At 40.5% G+C, this 27,356-nt stretch overlaps 3 protein-coding genes across 4 annotated transcripts; 2 read left to right on the top strand and 1 right to left on the bottom strand.

Moving 5' to 3' along the window:
• Positions 1 to 633: 633 nt before the first annotated feature.
• Positions 634 to 12,402, bottom strand: LOC109045562 (sorting nexin-21-like). Its single transcript, XM_042750847.1, has 4 exons — positions 12,241 to 12,402; positions 5,595 to 5,880; positions 4,363 to 4,520; positions 634 to 1,670 (listed from the first exon to the last, which is right to left on the bottom strand). The coding sequence occupies exons 2-4, from the start codon at positions 5,860 to 5,862 to the stop codon at positions 906 to 908; spliced, it is 1,191 nt and encodes a 396-aa protein (XP_042606781.1). The 5' UTR covers positions 5,863 to 5,880; positions 12,241 to 12,402; the 3' UTR covers positions 634 to 905.
• Positions 12,403 to 12,923: 521 nt separating this feature from the next.
• Positions 12,924 to 16,496, top strand: haus8 (HAUS augmin like complex subunit 8). The gene is made up of 10 exons (XM_042750684.1): positions 12,924 to 13,076; positions 13,612 to 13,673; positions 13,755 to 13,813; positions 13,950 to 14,082; positions 14,237 to 14,344; positions 14,427 to 14,518; positions 15,574 to 15,732; positions 15,812 to 15,953; positions 16,061 to 16,202; positions 16,315 to 16,496. Exons 1-10 carry the CDS (start codon positions 13,012 to 13,014, stop codon positions 16,442 to 16,444), a joined length of 1,092 nt encoding a protein of 363 aa, XP_042606618.1. The 5' UTR covers positions 12,924 to 13,011; the 3' UTR covers positions 16,445 to 16,496.
• Positions 16,497 to 17,075: 579 nt separating this feature from the next.
• Positions 17,076 to 23,026, top strand: LOC109076879 (SAC3 domain-containing protein 1-like). Of its 2 annotated transcripts, none has more exons than XM_019092534.2 (4): positions 17,076 to 17,192; positions 17,797 to 18,169; positions 18,248 to 18,524; positions 21,798 to 23,023. In XM_019092534.2, the coding sequence occupies exons 1-4, from the start codon at positions 17,167 to 17,169 to the stop codon at positions 22,259 to 22,261; spliced, it is 1,140 nt and encodes a 379-aa protein (XP_018948079.1). In that variant the 5' UTR covers positions 17,076 to 17,166; the 3' UTR covers positions 22,262 to 23,023. The 2 variants fall into 2 exon arrangements, with proteins under 2 accessions (XP_018948079.1, XP_042606617.1); XM_042750683.1 differs by lacking the exon at positions 17,076 to 17,192 and adding an exon at positions 17,264 to 17,388 and having other exon boundaries at positions 21,798 to 23,026.
• Positions 23,027 to 27,356: the final 4,330 nt, after the last annotated feature.

Raw genomic sequence — 27,356 nt, 5'->3', positions numbered from 1 at the left:
AACATCACAATAATTCATAAGTAATCCACACAACTCCAGTCCATCAATTAACAACTTGCAAAGAGAAAAGAGTCACGTTTATATTACACCAGTCCATCACTAAAATGTTTTTAATGTCAAACCAGCTAAAATTCGAGTTTCATAATATTACTTTCTCCAGTGAAAAAGTCGTCTCATCTCATCTGAGAGAAATATGCAGAGATCAAACACCATTTAGAAGTAAAAACAACAAAAATATATATTATTGATTATATTTTAACTGGAAGCAATGTTTTAAACTTAAAATGCCATAATCTAAATGAAGCATTATTATTGTGTGTACTGTGTATATTTATTATGTATATATAAATACACACACATGCATGTATATATTTTAGAAAAATATGTAACGTTTATATATTAAACATACATATATATATACATATATATATATATATATATATATATAAATAATTTGTTTCTTACAAACATGTATCTTTTCACTTCACACAACATTATCTGATGGATTTGAGTCATGTGGATTACTTGTGGATTATTGTGATGTTTTTATCAGCTGTTTGGACTCACATTCTGACGGCACCCATTCACTGCAGAGCATTCACTGGTCATAAATTGTTTTTTTTTTTTATTTTAAGCATGTTGTCATTTTTGGTCAACTATTCCTTTAAGTAATTATTCAAATTGAATCATATAGTTAAGACTGGCCAAATAAAGAATAAGTCTATAATAAATGGTATTGAAATGTGCCCATGAAATGTATGTGTATTTTAAAGTGATGTTTTGCATTGTACAAGTTAGCATTAATTCCACAGGTTTCCTTAGTAAACTATCATACATATTGCTATCAGAATTGTCCCTCATAACGTCTAATTCTCATATTAAAAATAAATTATAATCCTGAATGCTTACGGGACATCTTCACTTTTGCTCTTAGCCCTGACCAGCCCCTCGCTGTCCTCGATGCTCTCTTTAATTAGACACTCCTTTAGGTTGGGCTGATTCCCGATATCAATCCCCTGCTCCTGGATCTCCTGCAGAAGAGCTTCCCAGCGCCTCTTGTCCTTCGAGACCTTCCAGGACAGCCTGACGTTGGATTGGAGGAGTGGGATGAGCAGAGGGTGCAACTGGTGCTGCTGCAAAGCCTCCTGGGAAGGCGCTAGGTCCTGCAGGGCTCGGTCGCAGTGTTCCTGAGCCTCACTGAGCTGGCCTAGTTCTTGAAAGCAGGTGACCAAGGAGGAGAGTGTGAAGAACCAATGAACCCTCTGGAGCTGGTTGAGCTGCAGGAGCTGATGGCATCCTAATTTCTCCTGGAGTCGCAGAGCATTGAGAAGAGAGCCTAGGGCGTCCTGGTACCGGCCCACTCGCATCAGCATCTGGCCCGCGCGCAGATCACCCAGGTAGAAGAACTCAAGAAACGTAGGTGTGCTCCGTAGTTCAGGAAGGGAGTGAAGGTGGGTCAGGTACTGCTCGAAGGCCCGGCTGCGCTTGGCAATGGTCTCGGCGGCGAAGTTCTTGCGCAGCTTCTTGCGAGGGAAGAACACGCCATCCATCTCGTCTCCGTGACGGCGGCGCAAGCGGCTGTGTAGACGCTCGAAGTCAGTGTAGCGCCGCGTGATGATAGCGGGAGTTTTGTCAAATGTCCCAGAATGGATGATGTGAATCGTGTAGAGCTGATGAGAAAAAGACCACAAGTGTATTTGATTTCAAGTGAAACCTGCAACCAGTGTTGGGCAAGGGTCCGTGTACTTGGCAGCCAATGGATTTTCCTTTTGAAATTAGAAAACCAAAATCGGGAATCAAGCGTTCACTCGGTTTTTGTTTTAATAATGAAAGATGAGCAAACAGCTCCTTTTTCATTTTTTTTTTTTTTTTTTCATTCTCTGGACATTTTGTGTGTGTGTGTTCGAAAAAGGAAGGTAATAAGCCTTTAAAGTAACAATGTGAGTAGTTACCCCTATAGCTCACACAGTTCCAATGCGATGGGTTAAATAAACTCTAAACTAAACAGCAGACAAACGTGACTCCAGTCAAGCGCAGAGCAGTATTGAAGTGTATAGCAAATATGCAGTCAAAACAAATAGTCTGGTGACGTAAGTCTGCACGCGTTTCTCAATACAAAGTACACACATTTCGGACTTGCATCCTCGGTGGTTCGGACTTTGCGAGTTCAACTCAGGAGTATGATCTCCCGCGGACGGGACAACGCAAGTCTGGTAATTCTGCAGCATATTTAATAACATCAGTCAGCTCGCCTTGGCTACTGCAATTTTCCTCACTGTATATTTACAATAAGACGAAATATGATATCAAATACCACTGTCTCCTTTCGTTTTCATTTAAAAATAATAATAGCCACAGAAATGTACTTAGTTCAGGGAAATGTGTTTCCTACAGCCTACATTACAATGAAACGAAATATTATATCAATTGCCTCTTTTTATTTTCAATCTAACATATAGATAAATTGAATACAGACCAAAGAAATATCAGAGCCAGCGGCAAATGTCAGAAGGACTAGCCGAGTCGAGATTGCTCTCCGCAGATACATGATCACTGAGCTCCCGCTGATGGCGTGGAGCTGATCGTCTCCGAAATTGGCGAAACACATTTTTAAATATGCGCTGTCTTTATAAATAAACCGCAGATTTGAGGTTTAAACAACTAAATTCTCGCCTGAAATACTTTTAAAACTACATTTCATGACACAATAACAGTAATATTTTGAAAATCATCCGAATAAATGGTGGTTGAAATCACAGTGCTGCGTGAACTCAACCAATCAGCATGCCCAAGTCCCGCCACCGAAAGTTCCAGACCTTTGAAAAAGTACTACCTCGCCAGCAGGGACTTTCTGAGGGGCGTTTTTTTACCCGGAACTTTATTTAGATCCTGGTTCCTGCGGTGGAAACACATTGAGGACCAGCCCTTAGTTCCTGGGTAAAGTTCTAGCAGTGGAAACGTGGCTATATAAGTCACTTTGGAATAAATCACAGCATGTATCAAAAATGTGACTTTACAGTCTGGAAAAAACTGTAGGCTATAGCAATTGTTTTTTGCGGACCCTCTGGCACTTTGAGAACTGCTGGCCTACACAAAAGAAAGTCCTGTCTAAACTCTGCCCTGGTACGAGTTGCATCAAGCCATTTATTTGTCTGGTTGTTTGATGAGAAAAAGATGAAATGTATTAAGAATCTGTGCACCTGCAGCAGCGGAGGACTATTATTCTGCCGTGCAGAACTGCAGAAGAACTGATGACAGCACAGTTTGATCTTAAGCTGACCAATCAGCAGAAAGGGGCGTTTAATTTCCGCCCACATGTAGAAAACGAATATTCAAGCTGTTTATACATTTTATACAATTCTTGTTTTTCGTTTCTTGGAAAACAAATTGAAAAAACTAAAAAGGAGCCTTTTTCTAATTTTTCTACTTTCAATATTAAATAAAAAAATTCCAGATTTTGGTTTTCTATTTTCAAAAGGAAAATCCGTTGGCTGCCAAGTACACGGACCAGGAAGTTACTCTGAAAATGCAATTAAATTACTGATTACTCCATTTAAAAGTAATCACGTTACTGTTCTGATTACTTTATTTCAAAAGTAATTAGTTACATTACTAGTTACGTTACTTTTTTCTGTGGCTACATCCATTCACATTTACATTTTTTCTTCCAAAAAGAAAAAGAGTAGGGCTGTCAAAATTACAATGTTCAGTTTAACAAGTAAAAATTTTTAACGCAATAAATGCAGCATCCAATTTTTCCCTGTCATCCTTTGATTAAAGTTATGACAATATAAATGTATTGAAGTAAAGATTAATTACAGAAAAATGTGCAGGGTGATGTCCTGATATCACAATCTTAACACTTTTTTATTATTTCTATTATTATTTCTATTATATATATATATATATATATATATATATATATATATATATATATATATATATATATATATATATATATATATACACATACACTTTTTTTTTGGTAACAAAGCATTTGCCCACCAAATTGAAGCTATGTTGCGTGATCAATAGTTTTTATGGAAACATTTTTAGAGTTATTAAATTTATATAAAAGCTTTTCAAATCCATATGAAACCAATATTTATACAAAGAGTACATTTATGTACATTTCTAAGGACTTGCATGTGTTTTAGACTACATTTTTACAAGTATTTTCCTTTTCTTTGATGTGAACAGTCTTATTTGTCTTTTTCCCAAATTTAAAGTGCTTGGTGATTAATGCTGGTATAAAAACAGTTTTGGTGACATAAAAAAAAAAAAAGAAAGAAAATGGACAGACTGAAAATTGGTTCTTGAAACTTGACTGAAATGGTCCACAGCTGGTGTTAGTGTACTTACCACATACTTGGAATTTGTCTCATGCACAACACTGGCGTCAGTCACCTCAAAAATAAGTTTTTCAGGAATGCAACGGGTTTTTGAGCTACGCCAGTTTTCTTGTAGTTGTCTGGTGATCAAGTTTGAGGTTTTTGGGGAAGGACCTATTGGGCTGGTATCTATAAACCAAAGACAAGATTAACTGCAACTGTGAAGAATCAAAGTGAACTAAAAGTGAACTAAAAAACAAGAAGTGAAATCTGCCTACAAATAGATTATTGTAAATTCACAAGAACCATCTGAAACGTATTCAAGCTTAAAGGAAGAACTTATTACAAAACACATGCTGTTTTTAAAAGAGGGAATTTTTCCATACAAGCTCTTTTCCATACAATAGCAGTTCATAATGACCACAGCTGACAGACTTTACATCACTGACACCAAAAACCACTGCCTTCGGGTTTGTTCGGTGACACGTCAGTTTGAATACACAGAATGGAGAATGTGATTAAAGACCTGCGAGTGCTGAGATGATTTTCAGTGAAGTCTGACCCAAATTTGAATCTAGCTTATTCCTTATCATATGAGTTCAGAACATTTGCTATAAGCTGTACGAGTCAAATGGACTTTTTTTTTTTTTTTTTTTGACAACTCTGAACAATAATAATAGCACACGCTACTGTAAAACTAAAAGTTTGGAGTCAGTAAGATTAAATAAAAATTTATAGTTTTATTCAGAAGGAAAGCATTAAACTGATCAAAAGTGACAGTAAAGACGTTACAGACGATTACTATTTTAAATAAATGCCGTTTTGTTTTGTTTGTTTGTTTTTTACTTTCTATTTATCAAACAATCCTAAAAAAAATTATAAAATTTCCACAAAAATATTAAGCAGAATCACATTTAAATATTAATAATTATAATAATAATAATATATCTATCTTGAGCAGCATATCCACATATTATACTGATTTCTGAAATATCATGTGACACTTAAGACTGGAGTAATGATGCTGAAAATAACAGGAATAAATTACACTTTAAAAAATATTCCCATAAAAACTCTGTTTTTTTTTTTTTTTAAATTGTAATAATTTCACAACTTTAATTAATGTTCTTACTGTACTTTAAACAAATAAATGCAGTCTTGGAAAGCATAAACGATTAACCGCAAACCTCTGAACAATCCTGTAAGTTCTGGAACAACACACGAGTTTGTAAATGATGTAAAGCGTGTGTTATTGATGACTACCTGTGCTGCTACATGCATTATCTATGGACTCTCCAAAGAAGTCAGAGTCGCTGTCTGGCCCCGACGCGTCTCCTGCATCCTCAGAGTCCAGGGCCCCTTCGCCCTCAAAGCACAGGGTTCCTCCGAGTCTGGCCGACACGCAGTCTGTATCGTCCTCGAGCTCAGAGCTTTCAGGAAAGTCCTCTGCTCCGTGTCCCTCCGTCTCCGCAGGAAGCTCCCCTTCTTTGAACAGCGTACGGCGAAGTCTGTCGAACAGTTTAGAGGCCATCCCAGCCGTTCTCCAACCCTGAAGAGCACAAAACACACATGATCCCAACACCACCTTGAGAAGCATTCCTGAACACAACAACAACATGCGTTCAAATCATGACATTACTTGTGCCAGATCCTCTAAAAACCCTGTAACACTCCTGACTAGCAAAAGCATCAAGCAAGCCCACAGACTGAGAAACACTGAAACTTCAACCCTCTCATGAGCAGCGAAACTGATCCCTCACATGAGTATTTATTATTCATTGAGGGCTTTGGTGAAAAGCTCCTCACAACAGCATTGGATTGCTGTAATTTCCATGAAAGAAATCTGAGTGAAAGCAGATGCCATAACAAGTATTTATCGTTACAGAAGTTCCCTTTCATAGGTCACTTCGATGCTGCGGTGACGTCACCGTATGGGAACACCTTCGGTGCGACGAATGTCTGAAGCCCTATACCATCTCGCCAATCCTATTGGCCAAATAGCGCTTGGCACCGCCCTACGCATGCGTACGCATCGTATACCCGGGCGCCGCGCGCTATTTCGCTCAGATTTCATTTCCTTCAGGAAAGAGAATCATCTGTGCCCTGGAATCATCTCGCGTTCATAGCGGTTTTCTCGAGCAGTGTTAACTCCTCTTCGCAGACGCGATGAGCTTTCGAAAGTGCAAGGAACCGTGTACCAGGTTCATCACTAAGGGAGACACTCACGAAAGGTGCGTAGTCTGTTTGGGATTACATCACGCGCAGTCTGCGCTTAGTGGCCTTTCCTCTTGTCCCCACTGTGATGGCCTGCGACTTAAAGTACTGCGCTCGAGGGTAGAAGTGTTTTCCAAGGTCGCCCCCGCGTCTAACCCCCGCCGTGTCGCTTCTGCGGCTGCCGAGGCACCGCACGAGGCGATGGCTTGGGGAGACATGTGCGACCTCACTTACGACGACAGCTCGGCGCTGGAGTTTTCTCCACATCGCTCGCTCTCTCCCCTACCCGAGTGCAGGATGCCACCTTCGTCGAACCCGTTGTGTTCTCGGACGGGGGTTTACAGCCCACCCCGGAGGCATACGATGCTATCTCCTTCGGTTGTGGGCAGTTCGACGACGACGTCTTATCCACCGCGGCTTCGGAGTCTGAGGACTTCGTGGCAGATACGGACAGCCCTCTCCCTCCTAGTGGACAGGAGAAGCGCGTCTCTCTCCCTCCTACAGCGAGCTGTTGGATGTGGTCTCTCGTGCGGTGGGTAAGCTGGGACTGGACTGGGAGGTTGAGAAGGCCGAGGCCCAACCTTCATCTAAGCTGGACGACCGTTTTTTTGACTAGTCGTGCTCCCGCGCAGCCCCGTAGGCCCCTGCCTTTTTTCCCGGACCTCCACCAGGAGGTTTCGAGGTCCTGGAAGCAGCCCTACTCGGCGCGCATCACGAACGCTGCGGCTGCGGATTTCGCCACCATTTCAGATATGGCGAACCGTGGCTATACAGCGATGCCTCCGGTTGAGGAGACTCTCGCCGAACATCTGGCGCCTAATTCGGCCACGGCATGGAAGTCTCGCCCCCTCCTTCCTTCAAAGGCGTGTCGAGTCACGTCTAGCCTCGTCGGGAAATCTTACATGGCTGCTGGCCAGGCGGCCGCATCGCTCCACTCTATGGCGGTCCTCCAGGCCTACCAAGCGGAGCTTTTAAAGGATCTCGACGAGGGGGAGGGCATCACACCCCCGAGGCTGTGAAAGAGCTGCGTCGGGCAACAGATTTGGCGCTACGCGCTACCAAACATACTGCTCGGGCAGTGGGCCGTTCCATGGCTGGTTTGATTACGGTCGAGCGCCACCTTTGGCTGAATCTCACCGATATCAAAGAAAAGGATAAATCTTTTCTCATGGACGCGCCCATTTCTAAGGACGGTTTGTTTGGAGAGGCAGTTACGTCGGTGGTGGATAAATTTAGGGCAGCGAAACAGCAATCAGCCGCTTTCCGCCAGCTGATTCCACGCAGACCCAGAGAGACTGAACGGCGGCAGGCGCCCGCGCGGTCTCGTTCAACCTCTTCAAACCGCCAACGGGCTGCCTCACGGGAAGAGCCTTCGCCTATGGCGCCCCCTCGTAAGGACTGGGGTCCTAAGGCTTTTCCACCAGCTCGCCAGCGACAGCGGAAAAGATTAGACCTGAGTTCGACGGCTAATGCCTCTCGCTCTCGGGCTCCTAATAGCAGCTCCTGATATTCTCGCTGCTTGCCAGGGACTGTGCCCTCTGCTGGAGAGCGCTGTTGGACCGTTTTCGCGCATCCAACCCTCTCACTGCAGTCCCCGCGCTCGAACATTGACTGTCTCGCCGCAAAAGGCGCTTCGAGCAGCACTGGATCGAGTAACCATGTCAGGCGTTTCCTCAGACACTCTGCGCGATTCAGCCTTCAGAATCCGAGGAACGCTACAAGGGTCTGGCAAAGACGGCCCGTTTATGACGGCTCATACAGCCGCCGCTTTTTCGCTAGCGGCAGAGCCCGATGTTCATCTTGTTGGATTAATTCCTGCCGTGGACACGCTTCAGGATTATACACAACGAGATGCAACGGATTTGACGCACGCGCTTCCCCGGCTTACGGACGCCGCGAGCTTTCCGTATTCGGGCATGTTAACGCGTATGAAAACGCTGGAAAAGGCGGAAACCTTGAAACCACTGACGCTATTTCGGGCCGCGTGGGAACGCTTGCCCGGCATTTCGCAATGGGTGTTACGCACGATTCGTCTCGGATACACCATTCAGTTTCGAAAAGGCCCGCCTCCTTTCCGCGGAATTCTTCCCACGGTTGTGAAACCAGAGGAAGTCGCGGTGCTGCGGCAAGAAATGACAGCTCTGCTGAAGAAAGGGGCTATAGAAGAAGTACACCCCTCTCAGATGGAGTCAGGTTTTTACAGCCGCTATTTTGTTGTACCAAAAAAAGGGGGCGGTTTGCGACCCATATTGGATCTACGCCGTTTGAATCTTGCACTCAGGACGAGCAAATTCAGGATGTTAACGGTAAAGTCCATTTTGTCTCAGATTCAACCAAACACTTGGTTTGTCACGATCGATCTGAAGGATGCATATTTTCATATTCAGATCATCAAGAGACACAGGAAGTTCCTCAGATTCGCTTTAGAGGGCAAAGCGTATCAATACCGTGTTCTTCCGTTCGGCTTAGCCCTGGCTCCCCGAACTTTTTCAAAATGCATGGACGCAGCTCTGGCCCCGTTGCGGCTCCAGGGCGTTCGGTGTTGAATTACTTGGACGATTGGCTGGTGCTAGCTCAATCACAGACTCAAGCACTCTCTCACCGAGATTTAGTGCTGAATCATTTAAGAAGCCTGGGCTTATGCACGAATTTCCAGAAGAGTGTTTTTAATCCCCTCTCAACGGATAACCTTTCTGGGAATAGATTTGGACTCTCGCGCGATGACAGCCAGACTATCTCTCCCGCGCGTTCAGTCTCTCACGTCATGCGTGCGTCACTTCAAAGTAGGCCGCACAGTGACGGTGAGTTTGTGTCTCAGGCTGTTAGGTCTGATGGCAGCGGCATCCCCTGTAATTCGTCTGGGCTTACTTCACATGCGCCCTTTTCAGTGGTGGACGAAAAGTCAGAACATTTCACCCCGTTGTTTTCCGCATCGTACGATTTCGGTGACACGGAGGTGTGTTATGTCAATAAAACAGTGGATGTCAACCGAGTTCCTTCTAGCCGGAGTTCGGCTGGGGATTTGTGCTTCCCGAGAGACTGTCACGACGGACGCGTCTTTGACCGGTTGGGGAGCTGTTTGTCAAGGGCGCCCAGCTCATGGAGTGTGGACAGCGACACAACGCGGTTGGCACATAAACAGGTTGGAACTACTGGCAGTTTTTTTCTAGCTCTCCAGTATTTCTCAAATCTGCTGACCGGCCGTCATGTACTACTCAGGTCAGACAACATGGCGGTTGTGTCATACCTGAATCATCAAGGAGGGTTACGCTCTCGCCCCCTGTGCAGGCTGGCGAGGAGTATTCTTCTTTGGTCTCGGAACAGATTTCTATCGATCCGAGCAGTTCATGTCCCCGGACGTTTGAACGTCGGAGCGGATCTGCTATCCAGACAGACTCTGGAGCAGGGGGAATGGAGATTACACCCACAGACGGTGAGCCTTTTATGGCAGATATTCGGAGAGGCGAGAGTGGACTTATTCGCGTCGAGCACGACTACGCATTGCCCGCTGTGGTTCTCCCTATGCCCTCCATCGCCCCTAGGCCTGGATGCGTTAGCTCACGATTGGCCCAGGACCAGCTTGTATGCTTTTCCTCCAATTCGTTTAATTCCAGCGGTGTTGTCCAGGATACGGCTGGACAGAGTGGAGCAGCTGCTGCTGGTGGCTCCGTGGTGGCCCACACAGCCGTGGTTTGCGGAAACTGGTCAGTCTAATAGTGGGCTCTCCATGGGAGATTCCCCTCAGACAGGACTTACTATCGCAAGCACGAGGGATGATTTGGCACCCGAGGCCAGATCTGTGGAAAACTGTGGGCGTGGCCTCTGAGCGGAGTGAGTTAATATGTCCCGGTCTTTCTGCGGAAACCTCCGAGACTATTATGAATTCCAGAGCAGCATCTACGAGACGCTTATATGCTTTCAAATGGAAGCTGTTTACGACCTGGTGTGGTTTTCGTAGTATAGACCCAGTTTACTGCCCAGTGGCTTCAGTACTGGAGTTCCTTCAAGACCGTTTCTCTGATGGAGTAACGCCAGCAACTTTGAAAGTTTATGTGGCAGCCATTTCAGCTAACCACGTATATATGGATGGTGCTTCAGTGGGCCGTCATCCGCTGGTCTCTCGCTTTTTACAAGGTGCGCGACGGCTGAGGCCTTACCGCCCTGTGCGAGTTCCCTCATGGGATTTATCTATTGTACTGCAAGGTCTATCAGGACATCCGTTTGAGCCCTTGGAAACCGTACCGGATAAAATCCTGACCTTGAAGACAGTTCTTCTTATGGCCTTATCCTCCCTCAAGAGAGTTGGGGATTTACAGGCTCTTCTGTTGTTTCGCCGTCGTGCATGGATTTTGCACCAGGCTTTGTGAAGGTATTGCTGCGACCGAGGCCTAATTATGTCCCTAAAGTCGCTTCGAACCCCTTTCATTTTCAGCAGACGGTCCTGGAGGCTTTACCCCCTGCTGGGATAGGATCAGAAGATCTAAGTCTTTGCCCTGTCAGAGCGCTTAAGACTTATGTCGATCGATCAGCCTCATGGCGTGAGTCCGACCAGCTGTTTGTCTGTTTTGGACACAAGAATAGAGGCCATGCTGTCACAAAGCAACGCATGTCCCATTGGTTGGTGGAGGCAATATCTTTAGCCTATGAGGCGCGCGGTCTCGCCTCGCCTCTAGGAGTCAAAGCTCATTCCACTAGAGCAGTCGCTTCCTCTCAGGCGGCCCTCAGTGGATCTTCTATGGCTGATATCTGTGCTGCGGCAGGATGGTCCTCACCGAGCACTTTTATAAAGTTTTACAGTCTGGATGTAAGGACGGCTCCTGGCTCCCGGGTTCTCTCCGCTTGAGCAGATGCTTCCTTGGATCCCAGCTATCAGGTACGTCAGGCGTTATGGTATAGGGTTCCCATACGGTGACGTCACCGCAGCATCGAAGTGAGCTATGAAAGGGAACATCTCGGTTACGTATGTAACCACAGTTCCCTGAATAGGGAACGAGATGCTGCGGTCCCGGCCGTTCCATACCTGATAGCGTTCTTCTCTTTCAGTTCATGAAATCTGAGCGAAATAGCGCGCGGCGCCCCGGGTATACGATGCGTACGCATGCGTAGGGCGGTGCCAAGCGCTATTTGGCCAATAGGATTGGCGAGATGGTATAGGGCTTCAGACATTCGTCGCACCGAAGGTGTTCCCATACGGTGACGTCACCGCAGCATCTCGTTCCCTATTCAGGGAACTGTGGTTACATACGTAACCGAGATGTTTCTTCACACGGTACGGAAAGTTACATAAACACTGAATACACAGCACATTTCAGCTTCCCATTTGAAGTCTAAAGTCTAAACTATATTCCTGAGCAGCATTCATTGTGTGCACATGGAGAAAGGTTTGAAACACTCGGGAGCGTCTCTGAATCACTCCTAGCTTGCTAACTTACGTGCTAATAATAATAATAATAATAATAATAATAATAACAACAACATTGCGCTGAATCAGCAGCGCTTTCGCAAATTACAATAGATTTGACGATAATTAAATAGATTAATGTCTTATCTCCATCAAATATCTGGTAAGCAGCACTAAACGATGAGTTTGAGCTTGACTCGGCTAACTTTTCTGGCTAACTCTGGCTAATCCTAACATTTCAGCACCGAAGGGAAGAACAAACACCCGAAACTCGAGCAGGATATCTGCACTTACCCGAGTTACAGACCTCTAAACTACACACTCTTCATGCTGCTGGATAAACCATGTTCATGTGCAAACACAGACACGAGCAGCGCTGTTACCGAGTTATTCACCGACCACTGAGTGACTGAGGAGTGGGCGGACACTAGCAGCCGAACAGGAGAAAACATTTTAAACACATTCTTAAAATATACTGCAGAATATATATATATATATATATATATATATATATATATATATATATATATATATATATATATATATATATATATATATATATATATATATAATTTTGTGCATTTCTTGTTTGTGCTTTTAACTTTAAACTTTTAGTTTATCGTGACGTGTAAATCGTTTTAAACGAAATTGTTTCAGTAAAACTTTTTTTTTTATTATTATTATTGTTTAATTTATCTGTCATACATGTGACAAGTAATATTTTACTAAGCGCGTTTGAATGTTTGTTTCTATTTATATATTAAAGCTACAACTTTATTACGTTAAAAATACTAATAATTGTTTATTATAAAATGTCTTTATCGCAGAAAGCCAATTACTCACTATAAGTAATTCATTACAATAATAAAAAAAAAAACGTTGCATCATTTTGCAATTTACAGGAAAATTGTGAAAATAATCGCAGGCTGGGTTGAATTGTGCCACTCCAGTCCGGCAGGTGGCGCTGAACGCAACCCATGCGAGCGCTTCGAACACAGAGAAGAAGAAAACCAATAACCCGCGCGTTGAACAAACATCACAACAGTCCTCGCGGTGGCCGACATAATGGCATCCAAAAAGCAGTTAAATATACGGAAAGTAGAGAAAACAGCTTCAAGTGACTCAAAAAAGTAAGATTTCATATTTCAGGTCAAGTTCAAGTCTTCAGTGCTTTTTATTACGGTCATCATATAACGTTAACCTGTTGCTTGAATAATGTAAACATCAATCTGGCTCACGGTTTTCTTTGAATTGTTATGTATAACCTCATCTGAAAATACGTGTGCTAATGTTGGTATTGTAAAATGTATTTGTTTATATATGTTAAAGTATTTTCTCACCGTGATCCAGGCGACATAGGTCGAAAATGGCAGTGAATAAACCAACCTGACTTGATTTAAAAATTAAGCACAAATAAAATGATAGTAATTTATGCAGAAGATGGCGTGGCGTTGACGCTATTACTGCTATATAATCATTTAGTCTAATAACAGCTAAAGTCATGAACTGTCTGTATCAGAAGTCCAAATTAAACCAGATACTGAGTCTCATTTAGACATCACAAAACAATATCTGGTTGTCATATTGAACTCTTTCTTTGCTGTATGAGTTTACTCTTAATCAGTGTCATGTATGCAGATATTCAGACAGCCTCTCTTTTTTTAGTTTATCAGCTGAAAATGAAGCCAGCAGTGGAAATAACAGTGGTGCACGGAGGAAAACCAAAGGTAGGCGCACCCACCATTCATTCAGTGTCATTACTCATTGATGTTATCCTGACACTTTCATCTGATCTCATTGATTTTTAGCGCCGGGCACGATTGTGAAGCCTCGATACATGCAAACTGAAACAAAGGCTCCTTCAAAGGTAAGAGAGACAGCAAAATAGTGGGAAGAAACTGTATGTTATGTCTCATAGTTAAGTTATCCTTCAACATCTGTGCTGCTGGGTCTAATTTCTCCGTGTCCTTTTATATTAATATGAGGGCTGGTGTGTTCTGTAGGGCGGTGTACAGCAGCAATCGATGCTGAGGCCACCCAGGCCGTCCTCTCCCAGAGTGAGCAACCCGCGGAAACCAAGGGAAGGCATACCGTCAAGACGTACAATGAGCTGTCTGGCAGACAATGACTCGACCTGTGAGTGTTTGACTGTAGATGTGTCAGATTAAATATTCACTTTAGCATTTGTTGGATCTAGGTTGTCGAATAAGCTTTGTTTTATTAGATAAGCGAATGTTCCTTACAGGATAACTGGTGAATGTGATCTTGAGCATGTGATGTCTTCCCTCAGTGGTCGCCAGCATTCTGGAATCCTCAAATGTGGGAGGAAATGTCTTGCAGTCGACTGTTTTGGATGGTCACTGCATTCGTCCAGACTTTGATGTCTCTGTCATTAACGGTGTGGTAAAGTTTAGACAAGGAAAATGTTTTTTTTTTCTTCACCAGACCTGTGTGCTTAATATGTTGATTATATTTTCCAGATAAAGTTGCGCAGCCAAACACAGTGGACCCTGATAATGAGGAAAGGGACATAGCGATGGAGACCTTTATTTTGGCCTTCCTCACTGCTAAGGTCTGAGCTGAAGTTAATCTGTTTTTCTAAAAGTGCCTCACAAATGTACCTATGATTTGTTTTTAAAATAGCATCATTTTGTCTTTAAATTTAATCAAAGATGGGCACTAGAATGTGCCTCACATAAATATACCATTTGATTGTATTTATTTTATCAAAATAAGTTGATCAAGATCTATCCTCAGACCTCAGTACTTGATTTAGATCAATTATGTTTTAAAAAAAAATTGTGTTCAGCTTATAAATTCAATTACTAACTACTTAAATATTTGTCTTTTTTTAACTACAATTAGATATAGTACAATATAAGGATTCCCAGTTGTGTCCCTACTTTTTGTCATATATAAATATAATTTTTTTTTTTTTTAATTTATTTTTTTTTTTTACAAAAGTCCAGCAAAATCATAATGATTTTACATCCAGGGTTATTATAGTTAACAAAAATGAAAATTGAAACTAAAATTAAAACTATAAAAAGTAAAACCTTTTCATTACCTGAAATGAAAAGCATTAACTATTTTTTTTTTTTTCTATGGTCTCTTAATGTGTTTTAATTGTATTTTATGTCTTGTATGAGTTTTAATTTTCTGTACAGCACTTTGGTCCACTTCGGGGTTTTTAAAGTGCTTATAAATAGTTTGATTGATTGAACTAAAATAAGTTATAAAATACTTTATTTCAGCTAGTTGCCAAGGCAACACTTTCTCATTTTAAATGTTTAACTTGATGTACTAAAATAACAGATAAAAAATGAATAAAAGCTATGTAGAGGTGTATAAAAAAATGACTAAAACAACAAAAGTACTAAAACATGAACTAAAATGAAAATGGAAAAATGCTTTCCATATTCCCCCTGTACTGAAATAAGGAGAGCTAGCAACAACAAACAAAAAGAATTGGCAACTAATGCATGTGTGATATGCAAATTATGAACATTAATCCAAAATATTTTACATGTTTATGTTTTTTTTTTTTTCTTCCTAATGTTATATTTTGTGTTTGAAATGTGCATTTAAAGCCCTCTTTTGGTAAGGTTTTTATGTTTCTCTGTCTAGATTGAGCATAATACCCGGAAATTTCGAGAGGAGGCTGAGAGGAATATTCTGGCTGTGATGGAGAAAGAGCAGCAGTTGTCCGCACAAGTTAATCACAAGAAACGACAGTATCTACTGCTGGAAAAGCAGAAACAGCTCAACAGTTTACTGGACTTACAGGTCATCTTCACACATGTAACACTGGTGCTTAAATCTCCACGATGACACATCTCACATCTGAGCGCTCTTTTATATGCAGATTGAGGCTTTAGCTCCTGTTGCTGCTGCAGCAAACACGTTTGCAGAGGACTACAAGTCATTTGCCACTGCCATCGATGCCACGAGACACAAGCTTCCTGTGAAGAACGTGCACATAGGAGAGGACGCAGACCAGTTTTTAGGTGAGATTTGCTTAACTTGGAAGAAAAAAACTTTCTGTCAGTTCAACTGATGATTTTTGATTTAATAGTGATTCCAACCCAGTTTATTGAATATTTCTCTTGCCCAGACAAAGCTATTGAATCTCTGAATCGGAGTGAGCGTGTCTTGCAACATTTTACAAAGGACATTCCCACTGATTGTGAGGCTTCAAAACAGTGTCTCAGAGAGATAGAAGATACAGCTAATGAAATCAGCCAACAGTTGACAAGGTAGGAGTGCTTCAGTCTGCTTCTAAGAAAGAATCGCACCTAACAGAGCTTGATATTCTCTTTATCTAAACTTGATCTGATTCTGTCTTTGTTTGGATTCTTTTCACTTTAGGACTTTTTCCGATCTTCTGGAGGTGTCCTCACTTGTAAGCCGAGAGACCGTTTTAATCAAGCAGTCGTTGGAGGAAGAAGAGATCGGACGGAGCACAGCCCAGACACTCTTCTGTCCCTCCACGCTGTGATCCATCATCACATCTGTTTACAATTAAATAAATATAACATGCTAATAATCAACGAATTGTAGGTATTTATTTCATACATTGCTGCAGAATGATTAAAAGAATTTGTCACGTGTTCAATCAGACTGCTGGTGGAGTGCATTTAATAAAACAACGACTATATTGATACATGCGTGTTATAACAAGAGAACACCTTTCAGTTGGCTATTTTTGTTTCATTTCTTTTTATGGTCTAAACTTTTTAATTGAGATCAACAACCCTGACAGTATGTAGATAGAGAAATATGTTTTATTAATAACTTTAAATAACTTTAACCCTAAAATTAATTCCTGCTAAGTGAACTGACTTGCGAAGGGAATTATGAAGTCAGTTACGGTTGTTGCTTTTCATGCTCTGATATGCAATCCACTTTTCCTAAAAAAAAACTGAACATAAAATCTATTTCAAGAAAACAATACATAATGCAAACACACATTTTAGGAATCTAGAACATTTCCAAATAAGAAATCTATTAGAGTAGGAATTTTCTTAAGAAACCTTAAAATAAAATTTTCCCACAAGGATAAGAAAGCAGATTCTAAGACCTCTTCAATGCGAAAATTACAAAGCATAATAAATACGTAGCACTTGTCGGATATGACGTACAGTTGCGTGAAACCCGGCGACCAATCGGAGCGGTCTTTAAGTCTAGTCTGAAGAGTTGAGCTCGAGCTAAACCCGACCAATGAACGAAACAGCCATGAGCGTCGGGTGAGTGCCCCACAGGCTCGCTTTTATTTTGATTAACGCACGATGATATGCCTTGAACACGTTATATTTAAACACCAGTCAGAAAACCTAACTGTTAACCATCTGATACAAAGAGTATCCGCAGACAGAAACAGTCTCCGCTCGTTGTGACAAAGCTAATGTCATTAAAGTATAAAGCAGAACATACAACCAGCAGGTTACAGCATGCACAAGTCAGACTGTTATAATTGCATAACATCTAGTTTGGAAATAACCCGTTTTCAGTCGAGATACATTTATGTCAGTAAAGAGAAAAGATTATTCAAAAAGGCAGCAGTGAGCATCTTCCAGACCTTAGATCTGCAATACTGGAGGGTCTATACTAATACTATGAGATTAATAAAGCATATATGACTGGTTTTGTGGTCCACTCCAGGGTCTCATACATATCAGAGTTTTCTATTTTTATAAATAGAATAATTTTCCTATTTTCTATTCTATTTATCTATTCAGCAATATGGTCTAATACTTATTGAGTGTCAGATAATTCTGAATCACCTGCAGCAATCATTCACAGCTGCCTTCTGTTTTTTCATACATATTTTCTGTCTTGTTTGATGTTCAGGTGGCATCAGTCTAGGAGGGGCCGGGGACACAGGCACAGGGAGCAAGGTCGAGCGAACAGGGAACGGCTGGAGGAGCAGAAAGCTGAGGACTCAGTGCCTTGTGGCACCTGTCTGACTATGTGTCCTGCCTATGAACTACGCCAGCGGGAAGCACAGAATCGACTGCACAGGTTTGAGATGGTGGCCGGCACAGAGCGGGACCGTTTGCCGCGTGCTGATGTCTCACGTGCCGTCAAAGAGTATTCGAGACCTGCAGCGGGGAAAGACTCCACGAGAGCCAGCGACCTTCGACCTCCCTCTGTGCTTTTAAAGACTGTGTGTTACCTCGTCGATGAGATTGCAGCTTCTTCTACTTCTCAGCCATGGACGGAGGTATGGAAATGTCGTCTTGTTATTCTTCTATCTGTAATATGATGGCCATTTCAAGCTTGTCTTGTTTATGACCCACAGGTGTATTGTTTTGTGTTTGACCGTCTGCGTAGTGTTCGTCAGGACATGATTATCCAGCGTGTGTCGGGGCCGGACTGTGTGGCCGTGCTGGAGAAAAGCGTGCGTTTCCTTCTCTACGCCTCCTACAGACTCTGCGGGCAGCAGCGTCAGTATTTTGACCCGCGTATCAATGACACTCACCTGCAGGAATGCTTGAGCTGGTTGCTGGAGAGCTACAGGGATGGGAAGCACCAGCATCAAGAGCAGTTTCAGGCACTGAGTCTTCTCTATAACTTGGGTAAGTGAGCGGAAGCTGCTAGAGCTCTCAGTGCTGCTTAATATCAGTGTGTTGATTCACTGTAGTGATCCTTTACGGTTTTTACCATGGTTTTGTTCTTGATTTAATTTTGTTCCATTTCTAATGATTTTTTTATAAATAGGTTTCAACTGTATGACTAAAATCTATGAATCAAAAGCTGCTACGGAGAAATAATGTAATGATTTTAAAAAGTGATTTGAAAAAAAGAAAAAAAAACAGGATCTACATTTTCATGGGTTCAAATAAAATATTTTTTTATGAGACAATAAAAACAACTTTGTGCATCAAAGCCACTCCTTTCCTGGAGGAAACAAAATACTTTTTTTAAGAAGTTTTGAATTTGTGACAGCTGAATTAAACATTTTGTCTGTCAAAAGAAAATGCACGCTAAAGATTACCTGGTAGTGTTTACGAGAAACCTACAGAGGTCCAGAGAGTACACACGCATTTCCTGATAAAGCTCATAATTTCAGATGTTTTAGCTGTATCATCACTTTCAGAGAAGAAGGAGAAAATGGCACTCTGGGCGGCTTCTACATGCTGTCTGTCAGACACCGTAACATACCTAATACATAAAACACATGAGAATAAATTTGTTCTTTGCTAAGTAGTAGTTTTATCCATATCCTAACAGCTTTTTAACTGATTAAGGCATTTATGTTTGATAAAATGTTTAATTTTCCAATAAAAGATTATACATTTTTACATGATTTTCTTACATTTATTTAACCCTTAGCAGATTTTGTCAAGTAAGCCATGTTGCCCCTTTAATCTAGGAAATGTAAAAAGATGTACATGAAATTATTAGAATTTCATGCTAAAAGCTTTTTTTTCTTTTGCAAGTCAAAGTAAATCTTCAAGCAATGTCCAAGCAAATGTATACAGGTCTGGTGATTGCTAATGAATAAAATATTTAATAATATAAAATAAGCAAATTATTAAAGAAAGCATTTCTCTCAAATTGGTCCGCTGTGCCAGTGGCTCAACTAATAGTACTGTGATGAGATTTACTTCTATAAAAGTGAGATTCACCTGCATATGCTGGTAATACTATTACAGGTACTGTGGAAAATGTTGAAAATGTGTTCACTACATTCAAATATCCTGAATATTTCACCCTTTTCCTCAATAATAAATAATAGTGTGTAGCAAAATAATAGTTTGGAATGGGATTTGGTGTGTTTTTTTTATAATTAAAACTAAAACTATGAAAAACTATTGTTAATTGAAATAAAGCTGAAATAAATATTGGATGAAAACCTTAAAAACAAAACTTAGAAATGTTGGCAAGTAAATTAGAAACTAATGAAAAGGACATAACTAAATTATTAAACCTAAAACTAAAATTAAAATGAAATATGTAAATAACAGCTAAATATTAATAAAAACTATAGTCGTATTTATAAAACATTCACATAAAACACAAGTTCCAGTCCTTGATTCTGATTGGTTGAGCCATTGTAAATTAATCTGGATTTTTGTCAGATTTTGTTGTGATTTTTTTTTCTCAATGGGTGGGCTAAGCACATGCTAACCTTTTTATAAAAGCAACAAAACCCAGTGAAACCATAGTTTACATTAAATTTAGAACAGCTAAGGGGATTTAGACACTCTGCTCCTTGTCGAAACAACACCCCTTATCTGTTGTAAACCACGTCTTCACCAGGGGGGCAGGGTTTCATATTTTATTGAAGCATCCCTGGGCGCCGCCATTGGCTAGCGGACCCCCACCTGCTGTTAGCATTCCATTGACTCCCATTCATTTTGGCGTCACTTTGACAGCGAATAACTTTAAATCTGAGGCGTTTAAAGACTCCATTTGTCCATTCATTTTTTCTAAAGAAACACGAAAATGTATAAAAGGCCCCATTACATTGTATCTTACGTTATGGCCCCATAGAAGCAGTTTTTGTAAAAATAGGCTAACGATTGCGTCATAACCTGCGACTCTCTGTCGCACAGTAGAGAAATTACCGTATGTTCAGGAGGAGAAGCTCGCAGGCAATCTTTTACTGTCTATGAGGCTATCGGGGGGACGTGGAGGCATGAAGTCAAGGGAGAGCCCATACAGAGTCCATAAAAGACACGGGACAAAATTATTCAACAACGTCTGCAAGATTTGGTGGGTGATTCAGATTTCTCTTGACACAGCGATTAGAAGACTTACAATTGTCAGACAGGTTGCTCACGTGACATTTACATCATCAAGCTCAGTTTGAGTCTGCGCAGTACGCTCGACCCCCAGGAAGTGCGTGCTTCTAATTGACTTCACTTGTCTCCGTTGAATCCAACGGGGTCGCTGTGTCCATTTCTTTTACTGTCTATGGTCTTCACTGGGCTTATTGCTATAATAAATAACACATTTATATAACACATATTTCACTGTTTTCACATCTTACTTTGTCACACTTAAAGGGATAGTTCACCCAAAAATGAAAATTCTGTCATTAATTACTCACCCTCATGTCATGTCGTTCCAAACCCGTAAGACCTTTCTTCAACTTCGGTACACAAATTAAGATATTTTTGATGAAGTCTGAGAGCTCTCTGACCCTCCCATAGACAGCAAGGGTCCTAACACGATCAAGGCTCAGAAATGTAGCAAGAAGATTGTTAAAATAAACCATGTGACATCAGCGGTTCAACAGTAATTTTAGGAAGCTACGAGAATACTTTTTGGAGAATTCGGCTCCTGTACCACCCTATAGCACCATTTTGGAGAGTATCACATACGTAAACAAAGTATGCAATGTATGTATGTGGACACGCTGTTTACGCTTTGATCTGAACGTAAACAATGTATCAGTGTACATACGTTGCATACTTTGTTTACATATGTGATACTCTCCAAAATGGTGCTACAGGGTGGTGCAGGAGAAGAATTGTTGAAGTCGTTATTTTTTTTTCTTTGTGCACCAAAAGTATTCTCGTAGCTTTGTAAAATTACTGTTGAACCACTGATGTCACATGGACTATTTTAACAATTTCCTTGCTATGTTTCTGAGCATTGATTGTGGTAGTTTCCTTGCGGTCTATGGAGGGTCAGAGAGCTGTTGGATTTAATCAAAAATATCTTAATTTTTGTACCAAAGTTTAAGAAAGGTCTTACAGGTTTGGAACAACATGAGGGTGAGTAATTAATGACAGAATTTTCATTTTTGGGTGAACTATCCCTTTAAGTGTACATATGGAAAAAAAACACTAATGGAGTTCTAAAAGAGATAAACAGATCAACTTTTTTTTTATTTTCAGGTTCATCTCAAGCCATTCAACATGTTCTGGAGCTGCCCGAGAGGATACGCAGCTCTCCGGCTGTTCAGCTGGCTCTGGCCGTGAGCAGAGCACATATGGAGCGCAACCCAGTTCGGCTGCTCCGTCTAGCCCAGAGACTGGACTTCATCCAGGTCTGTGCCGTCCACCGACACCTGCTGCCCTGCAGGACAGAGCTGCTCCTGCTCTACAGCCACGGACACAGCAGCCGCAACTGCCGCTACCCGCTCCAGAGACTGGCACGCCTCCTCTTTCTGAAGGACGCGCTGGCTGCACAGCTGTGCCAGGTGTGTGGCGTGAATGTCACTGAAGACTGGGTGAACTTCTCTAAGAGCTCCTTCACTGACGCTCCGTCTGGAGATCTGCAGTGCAGATGTATGCATGAGCCGCTGGATGACGAGAAGTGGAACGGTTCAGCCGGCAGCGTGATTCATGGCTGTGTCTGAAACACACTGTTGTTCATTTGTACTGTTTATTTCTCTACCTTTTATTTTTTGGGTCATGCCATGTTTCCCACTTCTGAATTGGTCCAAAACCCTGTGCATTTTAAATAAAGCTTTCATTTTTTTAATAAACATAAACTTGGCAGACTCAGGGGTTTTCGGTGGCCCTAGTTACAGACCTCTAAACCAGTGTTTCTCAACTGGTGGGTCGTGGAGTGTACATTTAAAGAAAGAACATCAACAAGAAAAAACGTAATTCTAAATCTTTTTCTGATACCAGACTTTTATTTTGAAAGACGTGTGTGAAAGCTGGTGACACTTCAGTCAGATGCAGTTTAAGTAAAGAGTGCCTCCTGATTCAGTATCTGCGGGCAGATGAGATGTTGTCAGGCTTAATGTCAGCGTTGTTATTCTATCGTTATTTTCGTAACTTGTTACATAATAAAAAGTCTCATGTTAGTATTGTGTGTTTAACATGGTAACAATTTTTGTAAAATAATTTTGTTATTATTATTTAATAATTTATATTATTCACTGGCCATTAGAAATCAGAGATTCACTTGACGACTGATTGACAGCCATTTAAATTATATTTTGTTTTAAATTTCATAATATTTACATATGATTTTGTGCATTTTTTGTTTGTGCTTTGTGTTTAACTTTTAACACTGAATTTAGTTTATCATGAAGTATGAATTACTTTCAAGTAGTGTCAATAAACTGTTTTTAGTGTCTACTTTTTCCGCTATACGTATAACATGTAGATTTTACTAACAATTTATTAATTTAATATTAAAGCTACATATTTATTAAATAAATTTATTACTACAGATTTTTTTATTATTATTTAAAAAGTCTTAAATTACTCAAGCCATTCATTTTTGAAAGAAAAAAAATTGCAATGAAACAATTGTAAACTATCTACAAAACTTGTGAGTTTGCAGGTCGGAATTGCTTTATTTCTTTAATACTTCTAAATTACTTTATTTCTTATTTCTTTGAATAGTATCTGCTCAGCTTTTGAGAATTTTGCTGTGATTTTGCACAATTTATTTTACATTCATAAAAAAGAAATTCTCTTTGTGTATGCACATGTATGTAATGGTGTGTTTCAAGCATAATGATTACACATTACTTAGGACTTTTTTGATCTGATATGACGTACAGTTGCAGGAAAACCAATCAGAGCTGTCTTCGCTGCAAGTGACGTCTAAGCAGTTGAGTAGCATGTGAATCTTCCTAAAGCTTGTTTTTATTTCAATGAATGCGTTGTGATATGCCATGAATTAAGCAAGACTGACGCTAAATGTATAAGCAGCGGCCAGAAGAATGTGGTAGACTGCTGGTAATGCAACGGCAAAAGATTGCCTCATTTACAGTACAGTAATACAGAACCAGTGTTTTATCCAAAGATCCTGAAACAGGATATGCAGCTGCAGCAGTATACAGGTGCTGGTCATATAATTAGAATATCATCAAAAAGTTGATTTATTTCACTAATTCCATTCAAAAAGTGAAATTATTTCTTTTAATTTTGTTGATTATAAATGACAACTAAGGAAAATCCCAAATTCAGTATCTCAGAAAATTAGAATATTACTTAAGACAAATACAAAGAAAGGATTTTTTTTTTGGCCAACTGAAAAGTATGAACATGAAAAGTATGAGCATGTACAGCACTCAATACTTAGTTGGGGCTCCTTTTGCCTGAATTACTGCAGCAATGCGGCATGGCATGGAGTCGATCAGTCTGTGGCACTGCTCAGGTGTTAAGAGAGCCCAGGTTGCTCTGATAGTGGCCTTCAGCTCTTCCGCATTCTTGGGTCGGGCATATCTCATCTTCCTCTTCACAATGTCAGGCGAGTTTGCTGGCCAATTAAGAACAGGGATACCATGGTCCTTAAATCAGGTACTGGTAGCTTTGGCACTGTGTGCAGGTACCAAGTCCTGTTGGAAAATGAAATCTGCATCTCCATAAAGTTGGTCAGCAGCAGGAACCATGAAGTGCTCTAAAAACTTCCTGGTATATGGCTGCATTGACCATGGACCTCTGAAAACACAGTGGACCAGCAGATGACATGGCACCCCAAACCATCACTGACTGTGGAAACTTTACACTGGACCTCAAGCAACGTGGATTGTGTGCCTCTCCTCTCTTCCTCCAGACTCTGGAACCCTGATTTCCAAAGCAAATGCAAAATTTACTTTCATCAGAGAACATAACTTTGGACCACTCAGCAGGAGTCCAGTCCTTTTTGAAGCGAGATGCTTCTGATGCTGTCTGTTGTTCAAGAGTGTCTTGACACAAGAAATGCAACAGCTGAAACCCATGTCTTGTATACGTCTGTGCGTAGTGGTTCCTGAAGCACTGACTCCAGCTGCAGTCCACTCTTTGTGAATCTCCCCCCACATTTTTAAATGGGTTTTGTTTCACAATCCTCTCCAGGGTGCGGTTATCCCAATTGCTTGTACACTTTTTTCTACCAAATCTTTTCCTTCCCTTCCCCTCTCTATTAATGTGCTTGGACACAGAGCTCTGTGAACAGCCAGCCTCTTTTGCAATGACCTTTTGTGTCTTGCCCTCCTTCTGCAAGGTGTCAGTGGTCGTCTTTTGGACAACTGTCAAGACAGCAGTCTTCCCCATGATTGTGTAGCCTACAGAACTAGACTGAGAGACCATTTAAAGGCTTTGCAGGTGTTTTGAGTTAATTAGCTGATTAGAGTGTGGCACCAGGTGTCTTCAATATTGAACCTTTTCACAATATTCTAATATTCTGAGATCTTGAATTTGGGATTTCCCTTAGTTGTCAGTTACAATCATCAAAATTAAAAGAAATAAACATTTCAAAATATATCATTCTGTGTGTAATGAATGAATATAATATACAAGTTTCACTTTTTGAATGGAATTAGTGAAATAAATCAACTTTTTGATGATATTCTGATTATATGACAGCACCTGTATAGGCCATCCCAGTGAGTGATTTACAGTAACCAATCATTTGTCAGTATATGCAACAGAATTACTGGCAATATTATTGGCCCTGCAGTAGAAAGAAGAAAAGAAAATAACACTCACTTGAAAATATAAGATCTGGCAGGTCATCGTTTAAGATGGATATTATCAATAAGATATCCTATATGAAGTGTATTGGCCTATAAAAGTTTTTGGTAGGTATATCTACATATTTAATTTGGGTTTCTGCTCATGTTGGTGTGGAGGGAAATGAGAAGGTGAATATTTTGGCCAAACAAACTTTTAAGAATAAAGCAAGTAAATCTTTGAGTCCCATTAAGTAAAGCAGAAGCTAAAGTACTCATAAGAACATATGCACAATCAGTATGGCAGGTATACTGGGATGACAATGAAATGACAGTGTGTGTGTGCATGAAATATGATACTCAACAAAAAACTCATGCAAATATATGCATATGCATATTGTTGAGTATCATACTGTATGTATACATCAGACTTTTATGGCTCAAATGCAATTCATTGCAATGATAATTGAGACAAATAAATGTTCCCAAAAACCTGTTGTGTCACATTTGACATTTACAATAACATTAAAAAAAATGTAAAAAGAAGTTTTAATTGTTTAATATTTAAAAATGGTGTATGAATAAATAATCAAGTAAACTCAAATTGCTTGTTGCTTCAATGTTTATCTTACATTTATGTTACAAAACTTTCTGCGTAAAAAAGACTATCAATCAGAGGAAAAAAGGCATGAAGTAGATTGTGTACAACAGGTTTTTCAGTAAAGTTTTGGTCATATTAATTATAATGCACAGGCCCTAGAAATTTGTATATTAAATTTGATACAGTTTACAGGCTGTTTTCATAAATATACTTATTGTTTAACAGAATTTTACAAAGAATGTTTAGTTAAAGTTATGACAGAATAAATGTTTTAAAAATGTGGCTAAAATGTTGTAATATGCATTGCCAAATATACGTTTTTTTTTCAGTTAAAGGGGTGATGTATCCTGGGGAATACAAACATGAAAATCAAAAATATAAGTATGTATAAGTATAAATATGGGCATCCGATGACCCCTTTAATGAAATGAACCTTTTTTTTTTTTAGCTATGCACTACAAATTAATTAATAATGTTTAAAAAATGAAATTGTGCACTATCCATCGACAAAAGTTTTGGTAGATTTTGATAAACACTGTTAACTGGCCAATCTCAAAATGGGTACATATTGTCTGATTTATCATTAGTATCTATTTCTTCATGGTGACCCATCTATTAAAGGAGTCATCGGATGCCCATTTTCCACAAGTTGATATGATTCTTTTAGGTCTTAATGAAAAGTCTGTAACATAGTTTGGTTAAAATTTATCAATGGTAGTGTAAAAAACAACGCATTTATGTAGATCGGGGGTGCATTCCCTTCAAAAACAAAAGGTAATCCACTGCGTCTTCAGCGGCTCAGATGTCGGGAGTAAATGAAGACTGCTATGTTCATTATTACATCCAACAACAGAACACCTCTATCACTATGGAGACATTATTATCTAAATCTGCTCCACATCGAAACAATGGTGGACTGATGACAGCTCACTCAGGGCGGGTCTAAGGTAAGACCACAGACTGTATAAAAACATGGACATAGTGTCCGTGACATCACCCGTAGTTTACCGAAGAGCGTTTTTGAAGCTCAAAGTGGGCGGGGCCAAAATGGGCAAAGAGGCGGGAGCTGATTGCTGAAGCCACGCCTACCTAGCTCGACGGCAGTGTCAGCAGCGGCAATCCACCTGTCACTCAAGTAACCACACCCTTAATTATGCAGAACTTTAAAGCTTAATATAATTTTAAAAGGATGAGTTATAAAACAATAAGTCATGAAGGGCAAAATTAGCTATAAAGACCAAAATCATTTTTTGAACCAGGCTGTAAACATATTTTTTTCTGCAGTAAAGTTGGGCATTTCAACATGGGGAGTCTATGGGATTGACTCCCTTTTGCAGCCATTCTCAAGCGGCCAGTCAATGAATTACAGTTTAAGTCACTTCCGTGTTGGCTTCATGAGAGAGAGTGGGAGGTTACCGCTTGGGTAAGATGCCAGTCCAGTCTGTGCTGAAACGC

Source organism: Cyprinus carpio, chromosome B23 (assembly GCF_018340385.1).
Source record: "Cyprinus carpio isolate SPL01 chromosome B23, ASM1834038v1, whole genome shotgun sequence".
NCBI lineage: Eukaryota > Metazoa > Chordata > Actinopteri > Cypriniformes > Cyprinidae > Cyprinus > Cyprinus carpio.
The sequence above is the reverse complement of the archived record's forward strand: the minus strand, read 5'-3'. Positions and strand labels throughout refer to the sequence as shown.

Excerpts from the sequence above, each read along its gene's own strand:
- LOC109045562 (XM_042750847.1), bottom strand. The coding sequence starts at position 5,862 with ATGGCCTCTAAACTGTTCGACAGACTTCGCCGTACGCTGTTCAAAGAA. Across the intron at positions 4,521-5,594 it reads TAATGCATGTAGCAGCACAG|ATACCAGCCCAATAGGTCCT; the intron begins GTAGTCATCAAT and ends TTTGGTTTATAG. Across the intron at positions 1,671-4,362 it reads AGACAAATTCCAAGTATGTG|CTCTACACGATTCACATCAT; the intron begins GTAAGTACACTA and ends TTTTCTCATCAG.
- haus8 (XM_042750684.1), top strand. The coding sequence starts at position 13,012 with ATGGCATCCAAAAAGCAGTTAAATATACGGAAAGTAGAGAAAACAGCT. Across the intron at positions 13,077-13,611 it reads GCTTCAAGTGACTCAAAAAA|TTTATCAGCTGAAAATGAAG; the intron begins GTAAGATTTCAT and ends CTCTTTTTTTAG. Across the intron at positions 14,519-15,573 it reads TGGCCTTCCTCACTGCTAAG|ATTGAGCATAATACCCGGAA; the intron begins GTCTGAGCTGAA and ends TTCTCTGTCTAG.
- LOC109076879 (XM_042750683.1), top strand. The coding sequence starts at position 17,351 with ATGTCATTAAAGTATAAAGCAGAACATACAACCAGCAG. Across the intron at positions 17,389-17,796 it reads GCAGAACATACAACCAGCAG|GTGGCATCAGTCTAGGAGGG; the intron begins GTTACAGCATGC and ends TTTGATGTTCAG. Across the intron at positions 18,525-21,797 it reads GAGTCTTCTCTATAACTTGG|GTTCATCTCAAGCCATTCAA; the intron begins GTAAGTGAGCGG and ends TTTTATTTTCAG.